The following is a 21,105-nucleotide window of genomic DNA, read 5'->3' as shown; positions in this document are numbered from 1 at the left end:
AGGTGCCACCATCAGCTGAGGGGCCCGTTGCCCCCCAGGACCCCGCCCGGTTGAGGGCCTTGAGGTCACCAACGTGACAGCCAGCACCATCTCAGTGCGGTGGGCTCTGCACAGGATCCGTCACGCCACCGTCAGCAGCGTCCGCGTGTCCATCTGGCATCCTGAGGCCCAGGAGGACCAGTCCACCGATATGGACAAGAGTGTGGACAGGTTCACATTCGGGTGAGAGCAAGGGGCCGGCCTTCGCTTCCCTCGGAGCTCTGGGGCTTCCTCCTTTCTCCCTCTGTGCCCCTCCCCTGCCACTCCCCACCTGCCCTGCCCGCCTTGAGAAGCAGGGGTGTGTGCACCTCCTGTGCTGCCCAAGCACCTGCTTAACGCTGACAGGCAGAGCCCCCCTTTGTCCCAGGCCTCAGCCCTGCCTTGTCCCGTCACAGGTGCTGCCAGACAGGTGTTTGAAAGGGCCCTGGCAAAGTAGGGAACGCTCTAAAACTCGGGGGGTCGTGCCTCCTGCACAGATAATGAGACCGAGCCACCCAGAGAGCGGCACAGAGCTGTCCTAGCCTGAGTCATGCAGGCCCCTCTGAAAGGGAGACACAGGGCGCCCCTACACTTGCCTTAAATTTTTATATTGTTCAAATCGTATGTTAGAACCTTAAGCTAGGCATATAAACGTCTTATGCTTAATTATTACAAATCAAACACACAAAACTACAAAGTAAATACAACTCACAAGAACGTCAGTCATTCAGACTGGCTGAGGACTGAAGTAAAAGCTGGAACGGCCCCACAGTGAAGGCTCAGACCACAGCCTCGGCCCGCTCGGGTCCGTGATGGGCCCCTCGGGGTGGTTCGCCAGCCAGGGAGGCGTCTGACACCTGCTGGGAGCAGTGCTGGAAGACGGGCGGGTGGGGAGAAGACCGGCTGGGGCCCCTGTGCCTGCAGAGCGAACACAGCTCCAGCTGAGGAGACCCCCACCGAGTCAGCGGCACCTCTGACGCAGCAGACGCCAGGTCGGCTCTGTGGGGACAGAGCAGCAGCACCCCGCCCAGAGCCGCCACAGGCCGTGGCCGTGCAGAGGGGTGTCTGGAGTGGGGCAGGGGTCGGGGGCAGGCAGGCCAGGCCAGGCGGGGCACGCGTCCCGTCCGCATCCCTGAGCCACCCACACAGCTGCGCATTTCTGGTCAGCGGACTCACCAAGACCCTATTTTGCTTGCCTGCTGTGCTGGAAACAAGACTCTGCTTTGTGTTTTAAGTGTTGCTGTGACCTTTCTTGATCGATGTCCTGCCCACTTCCAAGGACTGGTGTGACAAAAACACACGGGGGGCCCTGGGTGGGCACTTGGTGACTGAGTCAGGGTCCCCAGGACCACCCGGCTCGGTGACTCACTAGGGCCCCCCCAGACTCAGCAGAGGCCGTGCCCCCAGCTGGGATTCACAACAGAGAAATGGTGCAACGCACAGGAAGGGAGAAGTCGGGGGACCGGGGCTGAGCTTCCAGGGCCCCTCCCCCTGGAGTTACACAGGCCACCACCAGGCGTGACGACGTGTGAGGTGCTGTCTTCAGGGGAGCCCGGGAGAGACGCAGCGCCCAGGGTTTTTATCGGGGGCTGGGCCCGGGGCACCCCTGCCTGCTGTCGATTCGGGGCACCCAGGAGGAAGCGGGTGCTCAGCATGAACCACGCTGCACAGAGGCGTGGGGGCAGTGAGGTCCTCTCATCCATGAGGGTGCCGGGAACTCCCGCCGAGGGCCACCCAGGAGGGCAGTGGGGCCTGCTTGTTGACCCTCTTCTGCACAATGACCTCCAAGTGCCCCTTTCTGGCCTCTCCTGCCTGAACACCAGTCTCTGCACCATAGCCCTCCCAGGCAGGTATGGGCCATTCTCGACCCCTGCCCTGTACTAGACCGACAGACCAGGGAGTAGCTCCCACCTGAGGAACACACGGGTCACAGGCCACAAATCTGGTCATTGCGGAGGCCACCTGCAGGACCACCCACAACTAGTCCCGCCTGTGTGGAAGGAGTTACAGTCTGGCAGTGGAGTCTCTCCCTGGCCTCCCTCCCCCAGGGCCCTGCTGCCAGGAAGGAGATACACCATCCAGGTGACTGCCCTCAGCGGGCTTGGGGGACAAGAGCCTCCCACCGAGAGCCTGGCCTCGGCCCCACTGCACGTGTGGACTCGTGAGTACATGACCTCAGGTCTTGTGGGACCTTTGGAAGCTCTCACCTCCCTCCAGCCCGAGTCCTACCAAAGTGGTTCTGGCACCCCAGAGGTCTTCCCCACAGGCGCCAGGAAGGGTGGGCATCCCAGGAAGCCCTCTGCTTCCAGCACCCAAAGGCTCCTGGGCTCCTACCAGACGGGGGTCAGAAGCAAAAGGCCAGAGGGCATGCAGGTGAATGCCCACACTGTCCAGTCCCTGATCTTCACGGTATCTGGTGGAGAGGAGGCCTGGCCCTCACCACCCCTCCCACCCCAGTATGGAGGGGGCCAGAGTGCCATGCTGTCCACGCCAGGGGGACCCGTGAACAAGGAGGGGTGCGTGGTGAGGAGGGAAGGTCTGGGCAGGGTCTTGGTTTCAGGTTCCAGGACAGCCCAGCTGGGGGAGGCACATGGACAGCCCATGGGCGGGAAGGGGGGACGGGGGGGTGAGGACCGGCTCAAGTCCTGGCACTGACCCTGAATGCTGGGACCCTGGCCCACTCCCTGCCCGTCTGGCCCCCTCCCACACCCCAGGGGAGGGTGCACATGGCCAGGCTTAAGGAATCAAAAGGAGAATACGCTGACAGGCTGCGCAGGGATGGGGCCTCCGTGGCTGCTTCCAGGCAGCATGTTGGGGGGCCTCTCGGGCAGAAGGATGCACTGCTGCTGACCCAGCTGCAAACACCCCTCCACACCACCCTTTAGGACTGTAAGGTTGTCCATCATGACCACATGGGGCTTCCGGGAGACTTCAGCAGTCGTGTCAGATCTTTAAACTTGGTGGTGGCCCCTTTCACCTCCCTCCCCTGCTCCGTGCCTATCAGGGCCCCTGCCGCCAGCAAACCTGACAGCCGCCAGAGTCACAGCCACCTCTGCCCATGTGGTCTGGGACACCCCCACTCCAAGTACCTTGCTGGAGGCGTACGTCATCAACGTGACCACCAGCCAGAGCACCAAGAGCCGCTACGTCCCTAACGGGAGGCTGACGTCCTACACGGTGCGGGACCTGCTGCCAGGACGGCGCTACCAGCTGTCGGTGACTGCTGTGCAGAGCACTGAGGGCGACCAACTGCACAGCGAACCTGCTCACCTCTACATCATCACCTGTAAGTACGGGCCTGCCAGGGACAGTGGGGCGGGGACGGCCACTGATGGGGCCAGGAAGGCGGCCCAGCCCCTCGTGCTCATTGCGGGCCCCCAGCAGGACAGCGGCCTGGGCTGCCCTCCTTGGGGTGTGGCATCCTTGCCCAGGAGACAGCACAGCCCCAGGACCCGCACCAGCGACACTGTCCCAGGGACGTCAGACAACCGCAAAGCAGGACTGTGTTCACACAGGAGAATTTGGGGGTGTGAAAATCGGTGGGGAAGGAAGGACTCACAGACAGTTAGTGCAGGGTCAGTGCACTGGGAATTTGTAGACATAAGCATATTGCTCCCCACCTTGTCCCCGGGGAGTGGCCTTGCAGCCAGGCCTGACTCACAAGGAGCCTCTGGACAGAAGGATGGCCACAGGGAGGGGCGGCCTGGGAGAGGCAGGAAGACCCAGGCGGACAGACGGAGGGGAAAGAGCTGAGGAGCGCAGAGCCTCAGGCCACACGGAGGATGTGGTCTGCCCCTCAGTGCCCAGGAGGCCCACAGGGCCCCACCAGGTCCTGCACAAGGCTGCTGCCATGCTGGAGCATAGACATGCTGTGGGGAGATGGCGCGCCCCATGGACGCTTTGGGGAGGGCAACAGGGAGCTGGGAGGGAGCAGGGAGGCGGACAGTGGCTGGGCATGGGCACCTGGCAGGAGGGTCAGACCCTGCGCAGCTGCAGGCACACCTGCCTGAGGGAGGGCTGGGGGGCACAGTTAGGGCACAAGGGCCCACAGAGAAGCCTCGCCCTCACTCTCCGGGCATGTGGGGTTGGGGGGGCCTCTCTCAGGTGTCCTGTCAGGTCCGAGTGGCTGGCCATGCCCTGCAGGTGGAGATCTGGGGTCCAGGGTGGGCTAGGTGAGCTGGCCCTGTGACTCCTGGGATGGGATGCAGGGGGTGGGCAGGGAGCAGGGCCTGGGGCTTCCTAGGAAGCCACAAAGCCACCATGAGGCCCCACAAAGCCACCATGAGGCCTTGGGGCCGCACACGCCGTCTCCAGTGCTCCCCTCCGGGGGTGCCTGGCAGGACGAGACTCGGGCAGCCACCCACTCCTCCCACCCACCTGCAGCCTCGAGGGACGGCGCCGACAGACGCTGGCACAGGGAGGGACTGCATCCCCGGGTGCTCAGAAACAGACCCCCGCCCGCACGCCTGCCAGAGCTGCGCCTGCTCAGTGACCGCGACGCGCCTGAAACCCAGACCCCGGCCCCCAGGTGCAGCCTCGGCCATCCCCCTAGAGCGCGCGGCCCCAGGCATGTGCTCCGCGGCGGTGACCCGTGGTGACTCCCGTGGCAGGTTCTCAGAGCTGGTGGACGGCAGAGGGCGAGTGAGTGCCAAGTTTGGGGGCTCGCCTGGCAAATCGGCCACCGTGAGATCGCGTGAGTGCCTCGGCCAGCCCCAGGGGCCTCACTGCCACCGCCTCCTTGTCCCCGTGCACGATGAGGGATGAGTCCCTAACACCTGGACTTAAGACCACCCCCAGCGCCCGATACCGCCTCCACTGGGGATACAGCACCACACAGGCCCTCGCAGCTGCACGGGCTCACGGGCTTCCCAACACAGCAGGATGGGTTGGAGTCCAGCTGCTGGCAGGGCACGGGGCCAGGAGGTCTGAGGCGCGGAAGCCAGGCTTGCCAAGCCAGGGGTCACAGGGTAGCTTAGTGAGCAGGAAGCAGGAGAGCACGGCACCATCTAACCCCTTGCTGCTCAAAGTGAGATCCTTGGACCAGCAGCACCAGCCTCGCCCGGGGCTTCTAGACGGGCAGGATCCCACCCAGAGCTGTGCAGTTGGAATCTGTCTTTAATAAGGAGCCAGGTGACTGGCACGCACATCACAGTCTGCGGACTGCACCTCTCCGTCACAGTAAGAGACCGTGTCCCGGGTTCCGATCTTGCTCAGCCTGGGCCAGCAGGACCACGTGTGGCAGAGCAGTGGGCCGCTCGGCCTGGCCCCAGCAGCACAGGGCATGGGCAATGGGTCCACATGGGCTGGCCCCTTCCCACAAGGCTTAGCAGGAGCGGGTGGGCCAGGCATCTGTCTGCAGCAGGTCTTGCCCAAGACTGTGGCACACCGGGCCACGAGCGACATGCCCACTGGCCGCCTCCCCCCACCGCCCTCGCCGAAGGCCCTCAGGACCCTAGGCAGGGCAGCCGGGCCTCGTCCTCACCTGTAAATCAGGTCCTGTTCTCATGGAATCCCTGGCACAGAACCTAACTACCAGTTTAGTGAGAATTTTCAACCAGCACAAACATTCCCAGGCCAGGGAAGAAAGGGGACAGCGATGAGCAGGTGGGGGCGTTGCAGCCCTGGCGACCAGAGGAGGAGCAGCAGAAGGGCTCACTGGACATGATGACCAGGAAGAGGTGTCTGGGAAGCTGGGCAGGCTGGGCTGTGACCCAGACACCCTCCTAAAGCCACAGAAGCAGTCGTAAAAAGCCCAAGCTCACAGGCAGGGACCCCGCAGAGAAGCTAACTTGCATATAGGGTTGGCCAAGTGCAAGGTCTGCCTGACGGTAGATGTAGGGGGAGGAGGCACCATAGCCCCCAAGAAGCAGGGGTAGAGGGAGAGGAGAGTGGAATGTGACCATAAGAAGGACAGCACAGCCTCCACCTAGAAGGATGGGGCTACTGGGTCAGATAGGACATGTGGCCCAGCCTCGGGCCACTGGTGACCTTCACTAAAGCAGCATTGAGGTTCAGCAGGAGGGTGAGGGCTGGCCCCCACCTGGAGAAAAGCTGTCCTACTGGAGGCAGCTCTGGGGCCCAGGGGACTCTGTGCCCCAGTGGTGGGTATGGCAGCAGATGAATGGGCCACACCGAGCCCTCACCATGGCAATCTCTATACCATGAGGGAGAGAAGCAGCTCAAGAAGGTGAAGAAACAATCCTGGGCATGAGGCAGAAGGCTATGGGGCCAGCACGCTGGGACATTCTGATTTCTCCTAGAATCCACAGCTCCAGTGCAGCTTGAGAACACGGAGGAGACCCCCAAGCAGGTGCCTGAGCAGGTCAGCCTGGCCCTCCAGCTTCCTGAACACGGCAGTGACAAGGACATGGAAAGTAAGTCAGCAGGCATGGACTCGCAGCACTGACCATCCTAGGGGGCCTTAAGGACCACGGGAGGGGGGGACACCCATAGTGAAGAAGTAGGATGCCAAGCATGCCATCCTGGAAAGGGTGGGGTGAACCACACCACACTTTTACAGACAAGGAACAAGCCTGGAGAGCAGACCCTCCCAAACTACCCAGGTCTGCCCCGGAGGGACTGGCCCTCCACTGCAGACAGCCCCTCCTTCCCTGCACATAAAGCTGTGCTCACCCCTCGCCTCTCCACAGAGGAGCTGTTGAGCAGGACGCAGTGGTCATGGAGGGGCAGCTGCTGAGCATGCTCCACATGGAGGATTGCCGGGCAGGCCACCACCCGTGCTCGGTGCATGAGGCCAGCAGGGCCTTGCTGACCACACAGGGCACGGGGCCTTTTCGGTGAGACGGTGCGGAGACATTTCTGCAGGACATTCTTACAGGGCGTTTCACTTTTGGCACATGTTCCTTACACCAACTCAGATTCTGGCTCTATCTTTCCTCCTCGCTCTAACCCTTGGGGCTCTGTCCCTCCAGGGACGGTTCTCCTAGGACCCACTAGTTCAGACTGTGCTTGTGCATCAAGCAGACCCCGAGGAAGGCAGGGCACTCGCTAAGGGTGAGCCAAGTGCCCAGGATGCCCCCTCTGAAGGCCCAGCTCACCTGCAGACCTGCCCCAGGCTACCCAAGGACGGCTGCATCACGAGCACCTGCGTCAGGGGCGTGGCAGCAAATAGAGCCACAGTCCAGCAGGCCCCCTCCCGGTGTGAGGCCTGGAGCTGGAGTCAGCCCTGGTGAGCAGCAGGGGGCTGGTCTGCAAATCGGATGCAGCCAGTGAATGATTCTCTTAGTTAAGGTGGGGTTCAGAGTAAAGACACGCATGTCGCTGCTGCTCTGTAAGCGAAACAAGCACACATTTCATCGGATGGTTTGTGTTATGTTAGCCCTTCCCAATGTTAGACGTTTCATTTCATAAAACTCAGGAACTAGTGGGATGTGAATGACCTCTCCTGGGTCCCTTCTGAAGGAGAGATGCAAGGTGGCACCAGACTGGCCCCAGATGTCCCTGCAGTCTGCAGTGTTTGCAAACGTGAGGGATGCAGGCTGGCCAGGGGATGGGCAAAAGTGATTTTAGGTGATAAGCAGGGGAAAAAAATCATTAACAGCCCCCAGGTACGCCCAGTGAATCATGGTTTTTCGTTCCTGTTACATCTAGCATGGGTCCATGACAGCCCCTTTTGTTCAGTTTGGTAAGTTAGCCTTTGCTAAGATGACGGCCTTAGATCTGGAACCGGACCCATGAACTAGAACATGATAGGAACTCGTATCTTGCTGTTGTCCCCCCATGAACCTCGAGCCTGGATTTTGTGTTTATAGTCCCTTTGCTCTGCTGCAAGGTGGGTAGAGGGGAGAAGGGCTCTCCCTACATATGCACGTGTGCCTCAACAGCTGTAGGTTTCTTGTTTCAAGGTGAGTGCCTGGCTGTGCACAGCCTCCGCGCTGTGTCCTCGGCCGCGTTTGCAGTGAGGCTGGCCGGCGCTGCTGTGTGTGGCCGCAGCTCGCTCACTCACTGCTGAGCGTCTGGTCCGACGGTGACTTCACCACAGCCTCGTCCGCTCGGCTCTGAGGGCCCCCGGGCCCTCAGCAGGGCCCTCAGCAGGGCCGCTCTGCTCTTCTTACATACGTCTTCTGGCACATGTGCGAGAATACAAATGCTAGGGCTTGGGATGCCCAAAAGCCCAAATCACAAGAGAACGCTAAGTTGTTTTCTAAGTGAGGACATCAGTTTACAGTCCCTCCAGCTGTGATCAAGAGATGTGGTTAATCCAGTCTCTCCAGACCTGATCTTGCTGGGTTTCCAGATCCTGCCAGCAGCATGGGTGTGAAGTGCGCCCCTTGGGATCTGGATTTGTGTCTCTTGGATGCTGATATGGTCAAGCATCTTTTCATTGGAATTGACCACGGGCTCTGGGTCCACTGCTCTGCTCCACTGTTTGGACTTCCTGGAGCCACCACCAGGGGTTTCAACGGCACTATCTTTGGTGAGGCTTGCTGTCCCGCAGTGCCCACCTGCTCACTTTGACCTCCGTGTCGCCGGCTCTTGGTCCTTTGCATTTCTATAAAAGTTTACGATCAGCTTGTCGAGTCCCATCAAAGTACTTGTTTGTACTTCACCTGGCCAAATGTTTGAGGCCCTATATGCCTGAAAATACTCTTAGTAGCTCTCATATTTGAAGGGCAATTGCAGTGGGTATAAAATTCGAGGTTCAGAGGTCCTCTACCTTCAGTTCTTCAAACATTGCCCCTGTCATCTTCTGTCCAGTGTTGCTGTCCATGGGTGTCACTCTGGCTCTTGTTTCCTTGTAGGTTATCTGCTCATCTTCTCTGGAAGCTGTTAGACTTTTCTTTCTCACAGAAAGAAGGATCTCCAGAGAGCCCTAGACACCCAAAGAGCACAATTAACACTCTTGACTGTCATTTCCTCATCAAGCAATTCTCCAGTTTAGGGCCACACCTTCGAGCTCCTGGGGGAAGCTCATGGAGAGGAGGAGGGTCCCCAAGATTGTAACCTGCCACCATGGGGATCTGGAGTGGACACTGAGGCTGTCAAAGAATTCTGTTTTCCCCAAATTCTCACCCCATCGGGGCTTTGGAACTCTCCTGGTTTTATCCCCTGGACACCGGAGAGAGGCAGGCAGTTTCCATCCTTGGGCGAGAGCAGGCAAGGGCAGAGCTTAAATCTCTGCACTCGGTAACATTGTCACATAGGAGCCACCCGCGGCCACCACCCAGACTGCAGTCCTATCCCTGCCCCCACCCTATTCAAAACAGCCATCTCTCTGGGCTTTTTTGTTTTCTTGGTTTTTTTACTTTAATGGGTATGTGTGTCATGATAAACTCAGGATTCAGGGGGGCTGACTTCACAGGATGAGCTATAGGGGGCAGTGCCCTGCTAGAAACCCCACTGCTTCAGGAACTGCAGGTTTCAGGCCTTAGCTGCCCGGGAATGGAACGAATTATCAGTCAGGCTCTGCAGCCTGGTGCCCCAGTTACAAAGAGTGAGGACTGCTGGCACAGGCTCACAGGTCCTAAATATCCCTGCACACTGCCATGTCCTGTAAGGCTGTCATAATATATCTCCAGACAACTGTTTATAGTGTCTAAATTTCATGTCCTATTTGACACCCCATTTTCAAACTTACTACAAAGCAATGGTAATCAGGTCAGTGAGATACTGGCACAAAGACTTACGATGAATGGAACAGAATTGAGAGTCAAGAAATAAACTTACGATGAATGGAATAGAATTGAGAGTCAAGAAATAAGCCCATACATCTGTGGTCAACTGATTTCAACAAGGGGCCAAGACCATTCAATGGAGGAGGGAATAGTCTTCAACCAATGGTGCTGGGAACACTGGATATCCACATGTGAAAGAATGAAGTCAGACCCCTACCTCACATCATATACACAATTAACTAAAAATAGATCAAATACCTAAACCTAAAAACTAAAACTATAAAACTCTTAGAAAAAGACAGACATAAATCTTCATGACCTTAGATTTGGCAAAAGATTTTAGATATGACACCAAAAGCATGAGCAACAAAAGAGGAAAAAAAGACAGACTGGACTCCCTCAAAATGTAAAGCTTTTTGTGCCTCAAAGGACGCCATCAAGGAGTGAGAAGACAACCCACAGAATGACAGAAAATATCTGCAAATCATATACCTGAAAGACATTTGTATCTAAAATATATAAGGAACTCATATGACTGAATAAAAGGAAATAATCCAATTAAGAAACAGGCAAAGGATCTGAACACTTATTTCTCCAAGGAAGATACACAAATGGCCAACAAGCCCATGAAAAAGATGACTGACATCATCAGTCATCAGGGAAATGCTAATCAAGACCACAATAAGACACCACTTCATAGTCACTAGGATGGCTGGAATGAAGAGATACAACGAGCAGAGTGAGGATGTGTAGAAGCTGGACCTCAAACACTGCTGGTGGGAATGCAGAGTGGTACAGCTGCTTTAGGGTAAAAAACAGTCTGGTAGTTCCTCAAAGAATTAAACACAGAGTTATCATATGACCCAGAAAATCCCACTCCTAGGTATATACCCAAAAGAAATGAAAACAGATGCCCACACAGGGTTTTGTACATGAATGTTCGTTAATAGCATTATGCACCATTGCCAAAAGATGGAAACAACCAAAATGTCCACCGGCTGATGAATGGATAAACAAAATGTGATCTATCCACACAATGGATATTATCCGACCATATGAAGTCCTGACACAAGCTACAAGATGAACCTTGAAAACATACTAAGTAAAGGAAGCTAGTCACAAAGGACTCCATATAATATTATTCCATTCATATGAGTCCAGAATAGGGAAATCTACAGTGACAGAAAGTAGACCAGTGGTTGGGACTGAGGGTAGGGGTGGAGGTATGGGGGGTGACAGCTAAAGGGAAAATGATAAAAACATTCCAAAATTGACTACTGTGATGGATGTACATATCTTTGAATATGCTAAAAACTTAAAATGGGTGAATTATATGGTATATATGTTATATCTCAATAAAGCGGTTTTTAAAATGTACTGTGCAGAACAGTGTCTAGGGTATCCCCTTTGTGTAGGAAAGTGGGAAGGGAAATATGAACATACCTATTTTCTTATATTTAAAAAGAAATAAAATTAATAAAAATGGTCATATGAGGAAGAAAAGAACAGGGAAGTAAAAGTATGGAGATGGATGCTAGACTTCTCTGAATGTATCTCTATAGTTTAGATTTTAGAACCAAGAAAAAAAAATTTTAATGACACACATAAAAAGCAACACCTAAAAATTGAAAGCAAACTGAAATAAACTCCTTTATCATGTTGATGGCATAACCACACAGGAAAAAGGTATTTCAAGTGATTTTAAAAATAGCTTTCTGACTATTCATTCCTAGAGGAATATATTCTAATAAGAAGAATTCTTATTACAAGAAGAATTGCAAGAAATTTAAAGTGGCTCTTAATGCTAGTACTGGTAATATTTTTTTAGAACTGTTACATGTATATTGTGGGATAATGAAAATAATTATATCAATGTCACCAAGATTTTCAGTGTAAAGAGATACAACATAAAATCAAGGAAGTTAAGGGGTGCCTGGGAGGCTCATTCAGTTGAGCATCTGACTTCAGCTCAGGTCATGATCTCAGGGTCCTGGAATCAGGCCCTGAGTGGGGCTCCCCACTGAGCAGGGAGTCTGCTTGTCCCTCTGCCCTTTCCCCATGCCACTCGTTCTCTCTCTCTCAAATAAAATCTTTTTAAAAAATTAAAAATGTTTGAGAGGCTGCTGGGAAGATGGTGGAGTAGGATGACCCTGGGCTCACCTCTTGCCATGTGGCCGCCTAGACAGCACCCACGTCAGCATAAATAACCCAGAAAACTAGCAGAACAGACTCTCCCCAGCCTGGCACAGACAAGAGGCCACAACAAAGCGGATCCACCCCCTCCGATCGCTCTTGGCAAGATCCCATCAAAGCGGTGCCACAAGCCTGGCAGTGTGCGTGCGGCCCAGACAAGGGCCAGCACAACTCCCAAGTGAGTCCTGCTCCAGGGAGAGGGGAAGATAACCACACACCCATCTGACTGTGACCCCAGCAGTAGGCTGGCGGCAGGCAGCTGGTCTGTCTGCAGGCCCCAACCACCAACAGAAGCTTCTCCAGGGACGACACAGGGCAAGTGCCCGCAGTTTGGTGCTCCTGCATCTCTGGCAAATGCCTGGTCTGACTCAACTCAAGCCCAAGGCAGCCCTGGACAGGCCCACTAACACCACGGGCACCAGACTCTGCCCACAACAGGCAGGGAGCCATCACAGACAACAGGACTGAAGGCAAACACATCCCAGGCACAACGGGAGGACACCCCTGGAGCAACACACACAGGAGACACCCCCTGAAGCACCATTTTCTCGTGAAAAGGAGACATTGTGCTGCAGGACCTCTTCTTCATAAAGCCACTAATTTCAAGTGCAGGAGACATAGCTCACTTTCCTAACACAGAGAAACAGACACAGCAATAGACAGAATGAGGAGACAGAGGATTATGTCCCAAATGAAAGAGTGGAACAAAATAAGAGCAGGAGACCTAAGTGAAACAGAGATAAGTAATATGTCTGATAGTGAATTTAAAGTAATGCTCATAAAGATACTTGCTAGAATTGAGAAAGGAGTGCAGGACCTCCATGAGACCCTCCACCAAGAGATAGGAGATGGAAAAAAGAACCAATTAGAGCTATTGGACTCACTAAATGAAATAAAAATAGACCACCTGGAATAAATAGCAAACAAGAGGAAGCAGAAGAACGATCAGCCGCCTGGAGGACAGAGTAATGGAAAGTAATCAAGCTGAGCAGATGAGAGGGAAAAAAAATACACAAAAGAGAAGAGACCCAGGGAACTCAGCGACACTGTCAAGTATAACAGTCGCATGTTAGGGATCCCAGAAGGAGGAGAGCGAGAAAAGGGGGCAGAAGATTTGTCTGAAGAAATAATAGCTGAAAACTTCTTGAATCTGGGGAAGGAAAGAAATCCAAATCCAGGAGGCAAAGAGAGCCCCCAACACAACCAACCCAAAGAGATCTGCACTAGGATATAAAGTAAATAAGATGGCCAAAAGTAATGATAAAGAGAGAATTTTAAAAGCAGCAAGAGAAAGGAAAGCCGTGACATACAAGGGAAACCCCATACGGCTATCGGTGGATTTTTCAGCAGAAACTGCAGGCCAGAAGGAAACAGCATGATAAATTCCAACTGCTAAAACAAAAAAATCTACAGCCAAGAATACTCTATCCAGCAAGGCTTTCATTCAGAATAGAAGGAGAGAGAGAGTTTCCCAGAAAAACAAAAGTTAAGGGAATTCATGACCAGGAGCAAAACCAGTCACGTCCCCATCATACACAATGCCATCGGCCAGTGGGTCCCAAATTCACAGTCCCACCGCCCTCCTGCCCAAGTCAGCATGCACTACCTGCCACCTGCTCAATGCCAAGTCAACACGCCTCCACCTCAGGTTGCCAAGGGCTCAAACTGACACTCTTTCCCTCAAATTCCAGCCCCTGTGCTCAAGTTTGTGCACAAAAGTGGGCATAATTATAACAGCAAAATGAAGCAACCCAAACAGTGACACTATTTCTGTGGAATATAGAATGGATAAAAAGGGTGTGCAAGGCTGAGAACATCTCCAACAAGCACATCAAAAAACAATACATACAGCATGATTCCAGTTAGGAAAAAAAACAAACCTGGGAAGAATAGTACAAGATGAAATCAGAGAGAGAGACAAACCATAAGAGACTCTTAAGCATAGGAAAGAAACTGAGGGTTGTTGGCGGGGGGGTGCTGGGGTAACTGGGTGATGGACATGAAGGAGGGCACGTGATGGAATGAGCACTGGGTGTTCTATGCAACTGATGAATCATTGAACTCTACCTCTGAAACTAATAATACACTATATGTTAATTAATTGAATTTAAATAAAAAAAGGAAACCCCCCAAAAATTAAAAATTTTTTTAAAAATCAAGGAAGTTAAGTAAAAGTCCTATGTTTCCCTTAACTAATTTTTTTTAAAGATTTTATTTATTGGGGCGCCTGGGTGGCTCAGTTGGTTAAGTGGCTGCCTTCGGCTCAGGTCATGATCCCAGGGTCCTGGGATCGAGCCCCGCATCAGGGTCCCTGGCCGGCGGGGAGCCTGCTTCTCCCCCTCCCTCTGCCTGCCTCTCTGCCTACTTGTTCTCTCTCTCTGTCAAATAAATAAATGAAATCTTTAAAAAAAAAAAAAAGATTTTATTTATTTACCTGACAGAGAGACAGAGAGCACAAGTAGGCAGAGCGGCAGGAAGAGGGAGAGGGAGAAGCAGGCTCTTGCTGAGCAGGGAGCCCGACACAGGGCTCGATCCCAGGACCCTGGGATCACGACCCGAGCTGAAGGCAGCCACCCAACCGACTCAGCCACCCAGGCGCCCCTCCCTTAACTATTGATATAAGCCCACAATTTGTTTATTTTTATTTTTAAATCCAAGTTCCTAGTTCTGTCTACTGAAAAGGCCTCAAGCACTGACACCCCAGGAGCAGTGAGCACCTTGACCACCCAGACTGTGGGCTTTAGGTGCCCAATAAAAGGAACCAGAGGTCTTTGAGAAGTGGCTGATTCCAAGCCTGAAGAAGAATATGGACAAAATATGCCCAGGACGTACTTGTAAAACAAGTAAACTTTTCAAAAACAACTGGGATTGTGTCTAAAGGGCACAGGAGTCAACCTGGAAGGCTCCCGCAGGCTGAGGATGGATAATTGGGGCATCAAAAAGACTAATGGCAGCAGCAGACTGACCCTCTTCAAATACATAAGAATCTATGAGTTCATGATGACGCTGAAAGAGAGCACAATGTGCTGGTCCCTAGTGGCTGGGGACCAATGCTTACTTTGCAAGTGTACAAATCAAGGACAGGAATGAAGCATTTGTCTGGCCTTGCTGGATGGACTATAATTCAGGGTGACCAAGTGGTGGGCAAGGGAAAACAGGTCTTCATAGAAGACTTTCTGGCTAGAGAGACAGAAGAGTGACAGGCTGGGTTAGATGCGGCCCTCGTGAGATGATGGATCTGCGACCTAGACTCAAGACCTCCATGGCCACTCGAGCCGTCTGGTGCAGAACCTATCAGAATTTTCTCCTGGATTAATCAGGCTGCCAATGCTGAACCTGTGATCAGTCCTCACATCACTAAAGCTGGAACTAGAGACCTGTCACGCCTCCTGGAGTGGGTGAAGGGTGAAGCAGTCCTGCAAAGACCGCTTGAACCTGAATCCTATCAAGCTCCTCTCTCTGATTATCGGTTTACAGGAAATGTGGCGATGGGGGATGAGTTAATGCTACAAGAAAGCATAAAGTAAAATCCAGGAGGGGCATTCTACAGGACAAATGACCTGATTTCTCTAATAAATGCAGAGGGGGGAAAAAATAAACGCAGAGGGAAGGAAGATAAAAAGTTACAGATTAAAAGAGAGACACATCAAATGACGGCAGTGTGTCCTTATGAATCCTAATGAGATCAGACGGCTGGAAATGAGGTTTTAAGATGAATGGGGAAACCTGAAAAAGGATTGCAAATTCTTAGGGTACTAAGGAGCCACTGCTGATTTCCCAATAAAAGCGTTGTGCTTATATAAAAGTTTGTAAAGTCCGTACGTATTAGACACTTGCTGTATTTAAAGGTGAAATGGTTTCTGTGAACTGCTTTGAAATTCTTTAACAAGAGAAAGAGGGGCACAGAGAAATGGGAATGTTGACAGGCCTTTTTCTGGGGTCCTGGCAACTAATTGTTCATGGCCTGTCCGCAGACACCCCTGGGAACTGTTCAGAAAACCCCTGTCAGAACGGAGGCACCTGCGTGCCAGGTGTGGACACCCACAGCTGTGACTGCAACCCGGGATTCAAAGGCAGACGCTGTGAGCTTGGTAAGTGGGGGACCACTCCCTCCCGTAGGGACCATCAGGGCCCATGCTTCAAGACACTTGTCACAGCAGGCTATTCTGGGCCCACTGGGCCCAGGGTGGGTTTGCCACAAGGACCTCAAACCTCGAGGTGCCAGGACAGGGACCCAGCCTCAGTGCCCCAGACTTCCGAGTGCCCACGTAGGGATACTGAGAGGCAGGGGGCCACTCAGCCTCTCACTGCCCCAAAGTGCCAGGGTGAACAGTGCTGCCCAGACAAGTGGGGGGGGGGGGGTTCTGGGGGCAGCCAGAAAGCAAAGGACATGGAGCGCCCCATAGCCAGAGGTGGGTGCAGGGGGCTCTTTGGTTCAGGGGCCAGACGTGGTGGTAGGAGGGAAAAGAGCCACAGGCCTCCCTCCCTAAGAAGAATGTGGGACTGAAGATGGGAGGTGGGTGGACAGGAACCCCCACCCCAGCTGCACCATCCCGACTCCCGCCAGCCCTAAGGGAAAGCAGCCTGGGGGCTTCCGGGACTCAAGCAGCCCCCGAGGTTGCAGGAAGGGCGCCCTCCCAGGGTGCAAGAAGGGCGCTTCCTCAGCATGGCGCCCCTGTAAGCCCCTTTTCCTTTGTGCCGGCAGCCTGTAAAAAGGTGCCCCAGCCCTGCACTCGGCTCTTCTCAGAGACAAAGGCCGTGCCGGTCTGGGAAGGAGGCGCCTGTCACCATATGTAAGTTTCTTTCCTGCTTTCACATTTGTGGAAAGTTCCTGACTTCCAGAAGTGCCTTCAGAGTCCAGCTCACCCACCCTCATAAGCCCCGAGGAGCTCTAGGGGTCAGGGTCGCACAGGGGCTGGCACCCATTCCCTCCACGTGGCGACTCCGGAAGCTGAGGCACTGAGCCTGTGCAGGGAGCGCCAGCCTCCGGCTCCTGAGCCCTGGGGCCTGCCTTTCCCGCGAGTGGCATCAGTCCCTCGCCACTGGAGGGCAAGGCCATGGGTACATCGATGCCAGGAAATGACGTTCCTATCCTCTCTGCCTCAGAGCCTCCTGGAAAGATCAACAGCAGCACGGGGGAACTCATGCCGTGAAGTCATGACATTCATGCCTCAGTTTCCCCATCTGTAAAATGGGCTGTAGAGGGAGAGCTTGCCTGGCTCACCTCATAGGACCTTTCTTGCTAACACTCTGTGACTCTGTGGTTCACACTTACAATCTATTCAGTCAACAAATTCTCATAGGCACCTACTGTGCCAGGCACAGCTCTGGACACTCAGCACACGCCAGTGAACAGAACCGGCCAAAGCCCTGCCCCCGCGATCTGCACATTCCAGATGAGGGAGGCCGTACACAAGGAGCAGGAGGATGTTACGTAGTGTTCTAGAAGGTGGTCAGGGCTGGGGAAAAGGAAGAGATGAATAGGTGGGCCCAGGAGAGCCAGGGTTGGGGACAGGCAGGGGCCGGCTGCAGCATTAAACAGGGTGTCAGGGGAAGCCTCACGGAAACATGACATTGAACAGACATGGAGGGGGTGAGGGATATCTGAGGGAAGAACATTCCAGAAAGTCAAATTATCAGTTGCCAAGGCCCGAAATCAGGAGCATGTCTGCTTGTCTGAGGAGCAAGTTGGGGCTGGAGGGGAGCAAGGGGGAGCGGTGGTCGGGCAGGGCAGGGGGAATCCAGCAGGGCTTTGGAGGCCCTTGGAAGGACTCTGGCATGTGTTCTTTTGAAATGGGGAGCTGCTGAGGATGCCAAGCCGAGGAGTGAGCTGTTCGATTATGTGTCTGAAGGTCACTCTGGGTGGGATGCAGGAAAGCCAGGCAGAAGGCTTGATTTGAACTTGGACAGGAAGCCAGACTTACCCCAGAGCAGGAAAACTCAGGGCATCCTGATCTGCACTGGGCCCTGAGGATCCATGTGTACAGACCATCTGATTTTGGGTTCTGTGGAATGGCAGCCCTAATCCACAGTGCCCCGCCCCCTTGTTCCAACTGTACCGGTGACCCCCGTACCTGCTAGTGACCTGCTAGGACCACCAAGTCCCTGAAGACAAGAGCCCCGGACCTGTCAACAGCTTCCCATACTTTTCACTCTAACCCATATGCGTCTGAACGTCAGGTTCTTGTATTCGGCTTTACACCTGACATCTCCGGTTTTTACTGGAGTGTCTGTATCATTTACATGTTACTGTAATGACTGATGTGATTGGGTTTAAATGCACCATATTGCTGTGTGCTTTCTATGTGTCCCATCTGATCATTTTTCCTTTTTTTCTCTTTTCCTGCCTACTTTGGGATTAATTAGGCTTCTAACTTGCCAGCACTGTTGGTTCACTGGTTATACCTGTCTGGTCTAACCCTCCAGTGGCTGCTGTGGGTTTGCAATATGCCCCTGCAACGCCCCCATATCCGCTGGCTGTGCTCTCCCACCTGTGTCCCGGAAGGGCCCCTGCAGCAGCGGGCTCCATTCCCCTCGCGCTCCCAGCTCTCCAAGCTGGACACGCTATTCGCACATAGTCCGTGACCCACACAGTATGGTATGTTTGACCCCAAAGACAACTATCCTTGTAAAAACTGCTGAGAGTAGACGTCTTTTGTTCTTCCTTCCGTGTTTGCCATTCCCAGCACCTGGTATTCCTTTAGAGACCTGAGATGCCCTCGGGTACCACTGGCCTTTGCCCCCAGAACTCACTGTAACATTTCGTGTAGTACAGGTCTGCCGGTGATGAATCCTCTCTGCTTTGGTCTGTCTGTAAAGGGTTCTATTTCACCTTCATTTTTGGAGGATCTGTTTGCTGAATATAGAATTCCTGCCTGACAACTGCGTTTTTCCCCTCGGCACTCGAGAGCGGCCATTTCCGGTCTTCTGACTTGGCGGGGCTGTGCTCATTCTCACCCACGAGTGCGCGCCTGGCCCCGTGACTGCCCTTCCATCCCCTCTTTACTACTGTTGTTGGGAAACTAACTGTGGTGTGCTGTACCGTGGCCGTGTGTGTGTGTGTCTGCTCACAAGAGCTTGCTAAGCTTCTATCTCTGGGGTCTTGGCTTTCACCAAATCTGGAAAATTGGGGCCATTAGTTCTTCAGGTATTTTTCCCGTCCGTCTGTTTCTCTCTTCTCCTGCGACTCCCGTCACACAGGTGTCAGACTGACGCCGTCCTTCTCTCTACTTCACTGGGCCTCTGCGTTCCATGGTCTGTCCTCGGCACTGTCGTTAGAACCTGCCACTCATGCCATTCAGCGAGACCTTCACTTCACACTCTGGTTCCTCTCATCTCCAGAAATCCCATCTAGTCCTTTCTTGGATCCTCTGTTTCTCTTCTCATCACTGAACAGGTGGGAGCAAATTTGTAGCACATGTTTTAAGGGTCTTGTCTGCTGTTCCCGCCATTGCTCTCACCTCTGGGTGTCTTTCTATTCAATTATTGTTTGCTGCTTATGGGTCACATTTTCTTGATGCTTTGTATGAGCCTTTGAATATCCTGTCATTTTTTTGTTGGATGCTGGACATTTTAACCTTTGGGTCCTGAATGCTAAGTTTTGTGTTTATTTCCCAGAATGTTTAGTTTTGTCTACAAGGCGGTTAATTTTAGTCTGATCCTTTGGAAGCCTCTTTTAGGGTGGTTTAACCTCTATTCTGGGTTAATTTTGCCCCACTTCTAAGCCATGGCCTTCCTGGAGTTTCTGTCTTACGAACGGACTGCAGTAGCTCTGCTGTTCAGCATCTCGGTCGTTCTCCTTGCCCAGCCTCACAGGGTTCTACCTATGCGCACACAGCTTCATCTTCAGGGGAATCCCTGTCCCGGCCTCAGGACATAGCTCCCTCCTCTCCAGTGCCCCACAGACTCCAGCTGCCTCTGCCTCCTCAATGCAGTGTGACCCCAGCTTGGCTTCTACCCCACCCCCTCCCCCCACCACCACCCTGCAATGTAATCCAAAAAGTGCTCCTGGACCGAATTCTAGGGAGATCACAGAGCTCATTTCATGTTTCCTTTCTCTCAAGAATCACAGTCTTGCACTGCTTTCTAACATCTGAAAAGAACTGCTTTTCATATTTTGTTCAATTCTCTGGTTGTTCATATTGGGAGTTAATTCCAGATCCTGTTACTCCCTGATGGCCAAAAGTGGAAGTCTCACCAAAGGCCTTAAATCCCAAGGGCTCTCCCGCACTGAGCATGAGTTGGAGCTTTGCCCATCAAACTCCCTGGATCTCTCTTTTCAACAGCTCTGACATTTGAGAGCTTTAACAAGAACAAAAACACTTTCCTATTCCATTACCATCTACAAATTTGTGAGAGAGGTAGTACGAGTAACTGCCATTGCACACAAAACTGAGGTCTAAGCTCCAGAGACATGCTCAAAGGGGACTAGTTAACAAACGGGAGGCAGGACTAGAAGTCGACACCACCCCTTGAACACCTGCGTCTCCAGGGCTCTCAAACTTCTCCAAGAACTACCCACGGACCCAGGAGTGGGCTTGTACCGACTCAAGTCCAGCACCGCCTGGACTGCCTCAAGCAGGACACGTCCTTGACATGTCTTATTTTATCTCTTAATATCACAATATTTTGTCCACACTCCTCAAAATGTACACTTAAAATGGATGTATCTTATGTAAACCATACCTTAGTGAAGTTATTTTCTTTAAATTACAGGACTTTTATGTTGGACATGTTAACACACCCTATGAGGGGAAGTGTTATTAAGCACACATGGCCTTTCCCCCCGAGCCCGGCACAGTGACTGTGGGTGAGCGCAGCCTAGCGGAAGCAGCTGGGCAACACTGCTCCAGGTTCTGGCTTTACACCACCTTCTTGTGACACAGGTACAAGAGGGTCTACAGCGTGCACCAGGACCTCTGCTTCAAGGAGAGCTGCGAGAGCACAAGCAGCAGGAGAACCCCCAACAGGTGCCATCGCGGGAGGAGCCCACGCTGTGTCCTGCCTGTAGTTCACAGGGTAACGGGGCCAGCGTGGCCCTGGGCACTGAACACCGGGGGGCGCCACAGTCCTGGGGGCCAAGCCAGGCTGTCTTGTCTAAACATGTAGCCCCGCACAGCAGGGCTCCACTTAGACTGTGTGCACATACGTGTAGATACGAACACGCACAGATCAGTATAGCTGGGCACGGTGGGAGCTGGGGGGTCACACGGCGGGAGCTGGGGGGTCACACGGCGGGAGCTGCGGGAGATCACACGGC

At 53.4% G+C, this 21,105-nt stretch overlaps 2 protein-coding genes across 9 annotated transcripts in view; one reads left to right on the top strand and one right to left on the bottom strand.

The window, feature by feature from the left end:
• The window catches only part of SNED1 (sushi, nidogen and EGF like domains 1), an 83,715-nt gene that overhangs the window by 58,907 nt on the left and 3,703 nt on the right, over positions 1 to 21,105 (top strand). The window contains exons 21-29 of one of the 8 annotated variants that reach the window (XM_032432141.1): positions 39 to 222; positions 2,067 to 2,179; positions 3,023 to 3,304; positions 4,402 to 4,546; positions 4,629 to 4,711; positions 6,279 to 6,392; positions 15,821 to 15,937; positions 16,552 to 16,639; positions 20,732 to 20,815. In XM_032432141.1, coding sequence (XP_032288032.1) covers positions 39 to 222; positions 2,067 to 2,179; positions 3,023 to 3,304; positions 4,402 to 4,546; positions 4,629 to 4,711; positions 6,279 to 6,392; positions 15,821 to 15,937; positions 16,552 to 16,639; positions 20,732 to 20,815 — 1,210 coding nt within the window. Of the gene's footprint in view, positions 1 to 38; positions 2,008 to 2,066; positions 2,180 to 3,022; positions 3,305 to 4,401; positions 4,547 to 4,628; positions 4,712 to 6,278; positions 6,393 to 8,780; positions 9,923 to 15,820; positions 15,938 to 16,551; positions 16,640 to 19,046; positions 19,745 to 20,731; positions 20,865 to 21,105 lie in introns of those variants that run through there. The other 7 variants (XM_032432052.1, XM_032431963.1, XM_032432296.1 and 4 more) reach the window with 7 other exon arrangements.
• The window catches only part of MTERF4 (mitochondrial transcription termination factor 4), a 25,779-nt gene continuing 11,096 nt past the window's right edge, over positions 6,423 to 21,105 (bottom strand). Inside the window, exon 4 of the mRNA XM_032387613.1 lies at positions 6,423 to 8,851. Within this exon, the coding sequence (XP_032243504.1) occupies positions 8,681 to 8,851 (171 nt within the window). The 3' untranslated portion in view covers positions 6,423 to 8,680. The remainder of the gene's footprint in view (positions 8,852 to 21,105) is intronic.

Source organism: Phoca vitulina, unplaced genomic scaffold (genome assembly GCF_004348235.1).
Source record: "Phoca vitulina isolate PV1807 unplaced genomic scaffold, GSC_HSeal_1.0 scaffold1, whole genome shotgun sequence".
Classification (NCBI taxonomy): Eukaryota; Metazoa; Chordata; class Mammalia; order Carnivora; family Phocidae; genus Phoca; species Phoca vitulina.
Note: the sequence above shows the minus strand (reverse complement) of the source record. Positions and strands in the feature narration are given on the sequence as shown.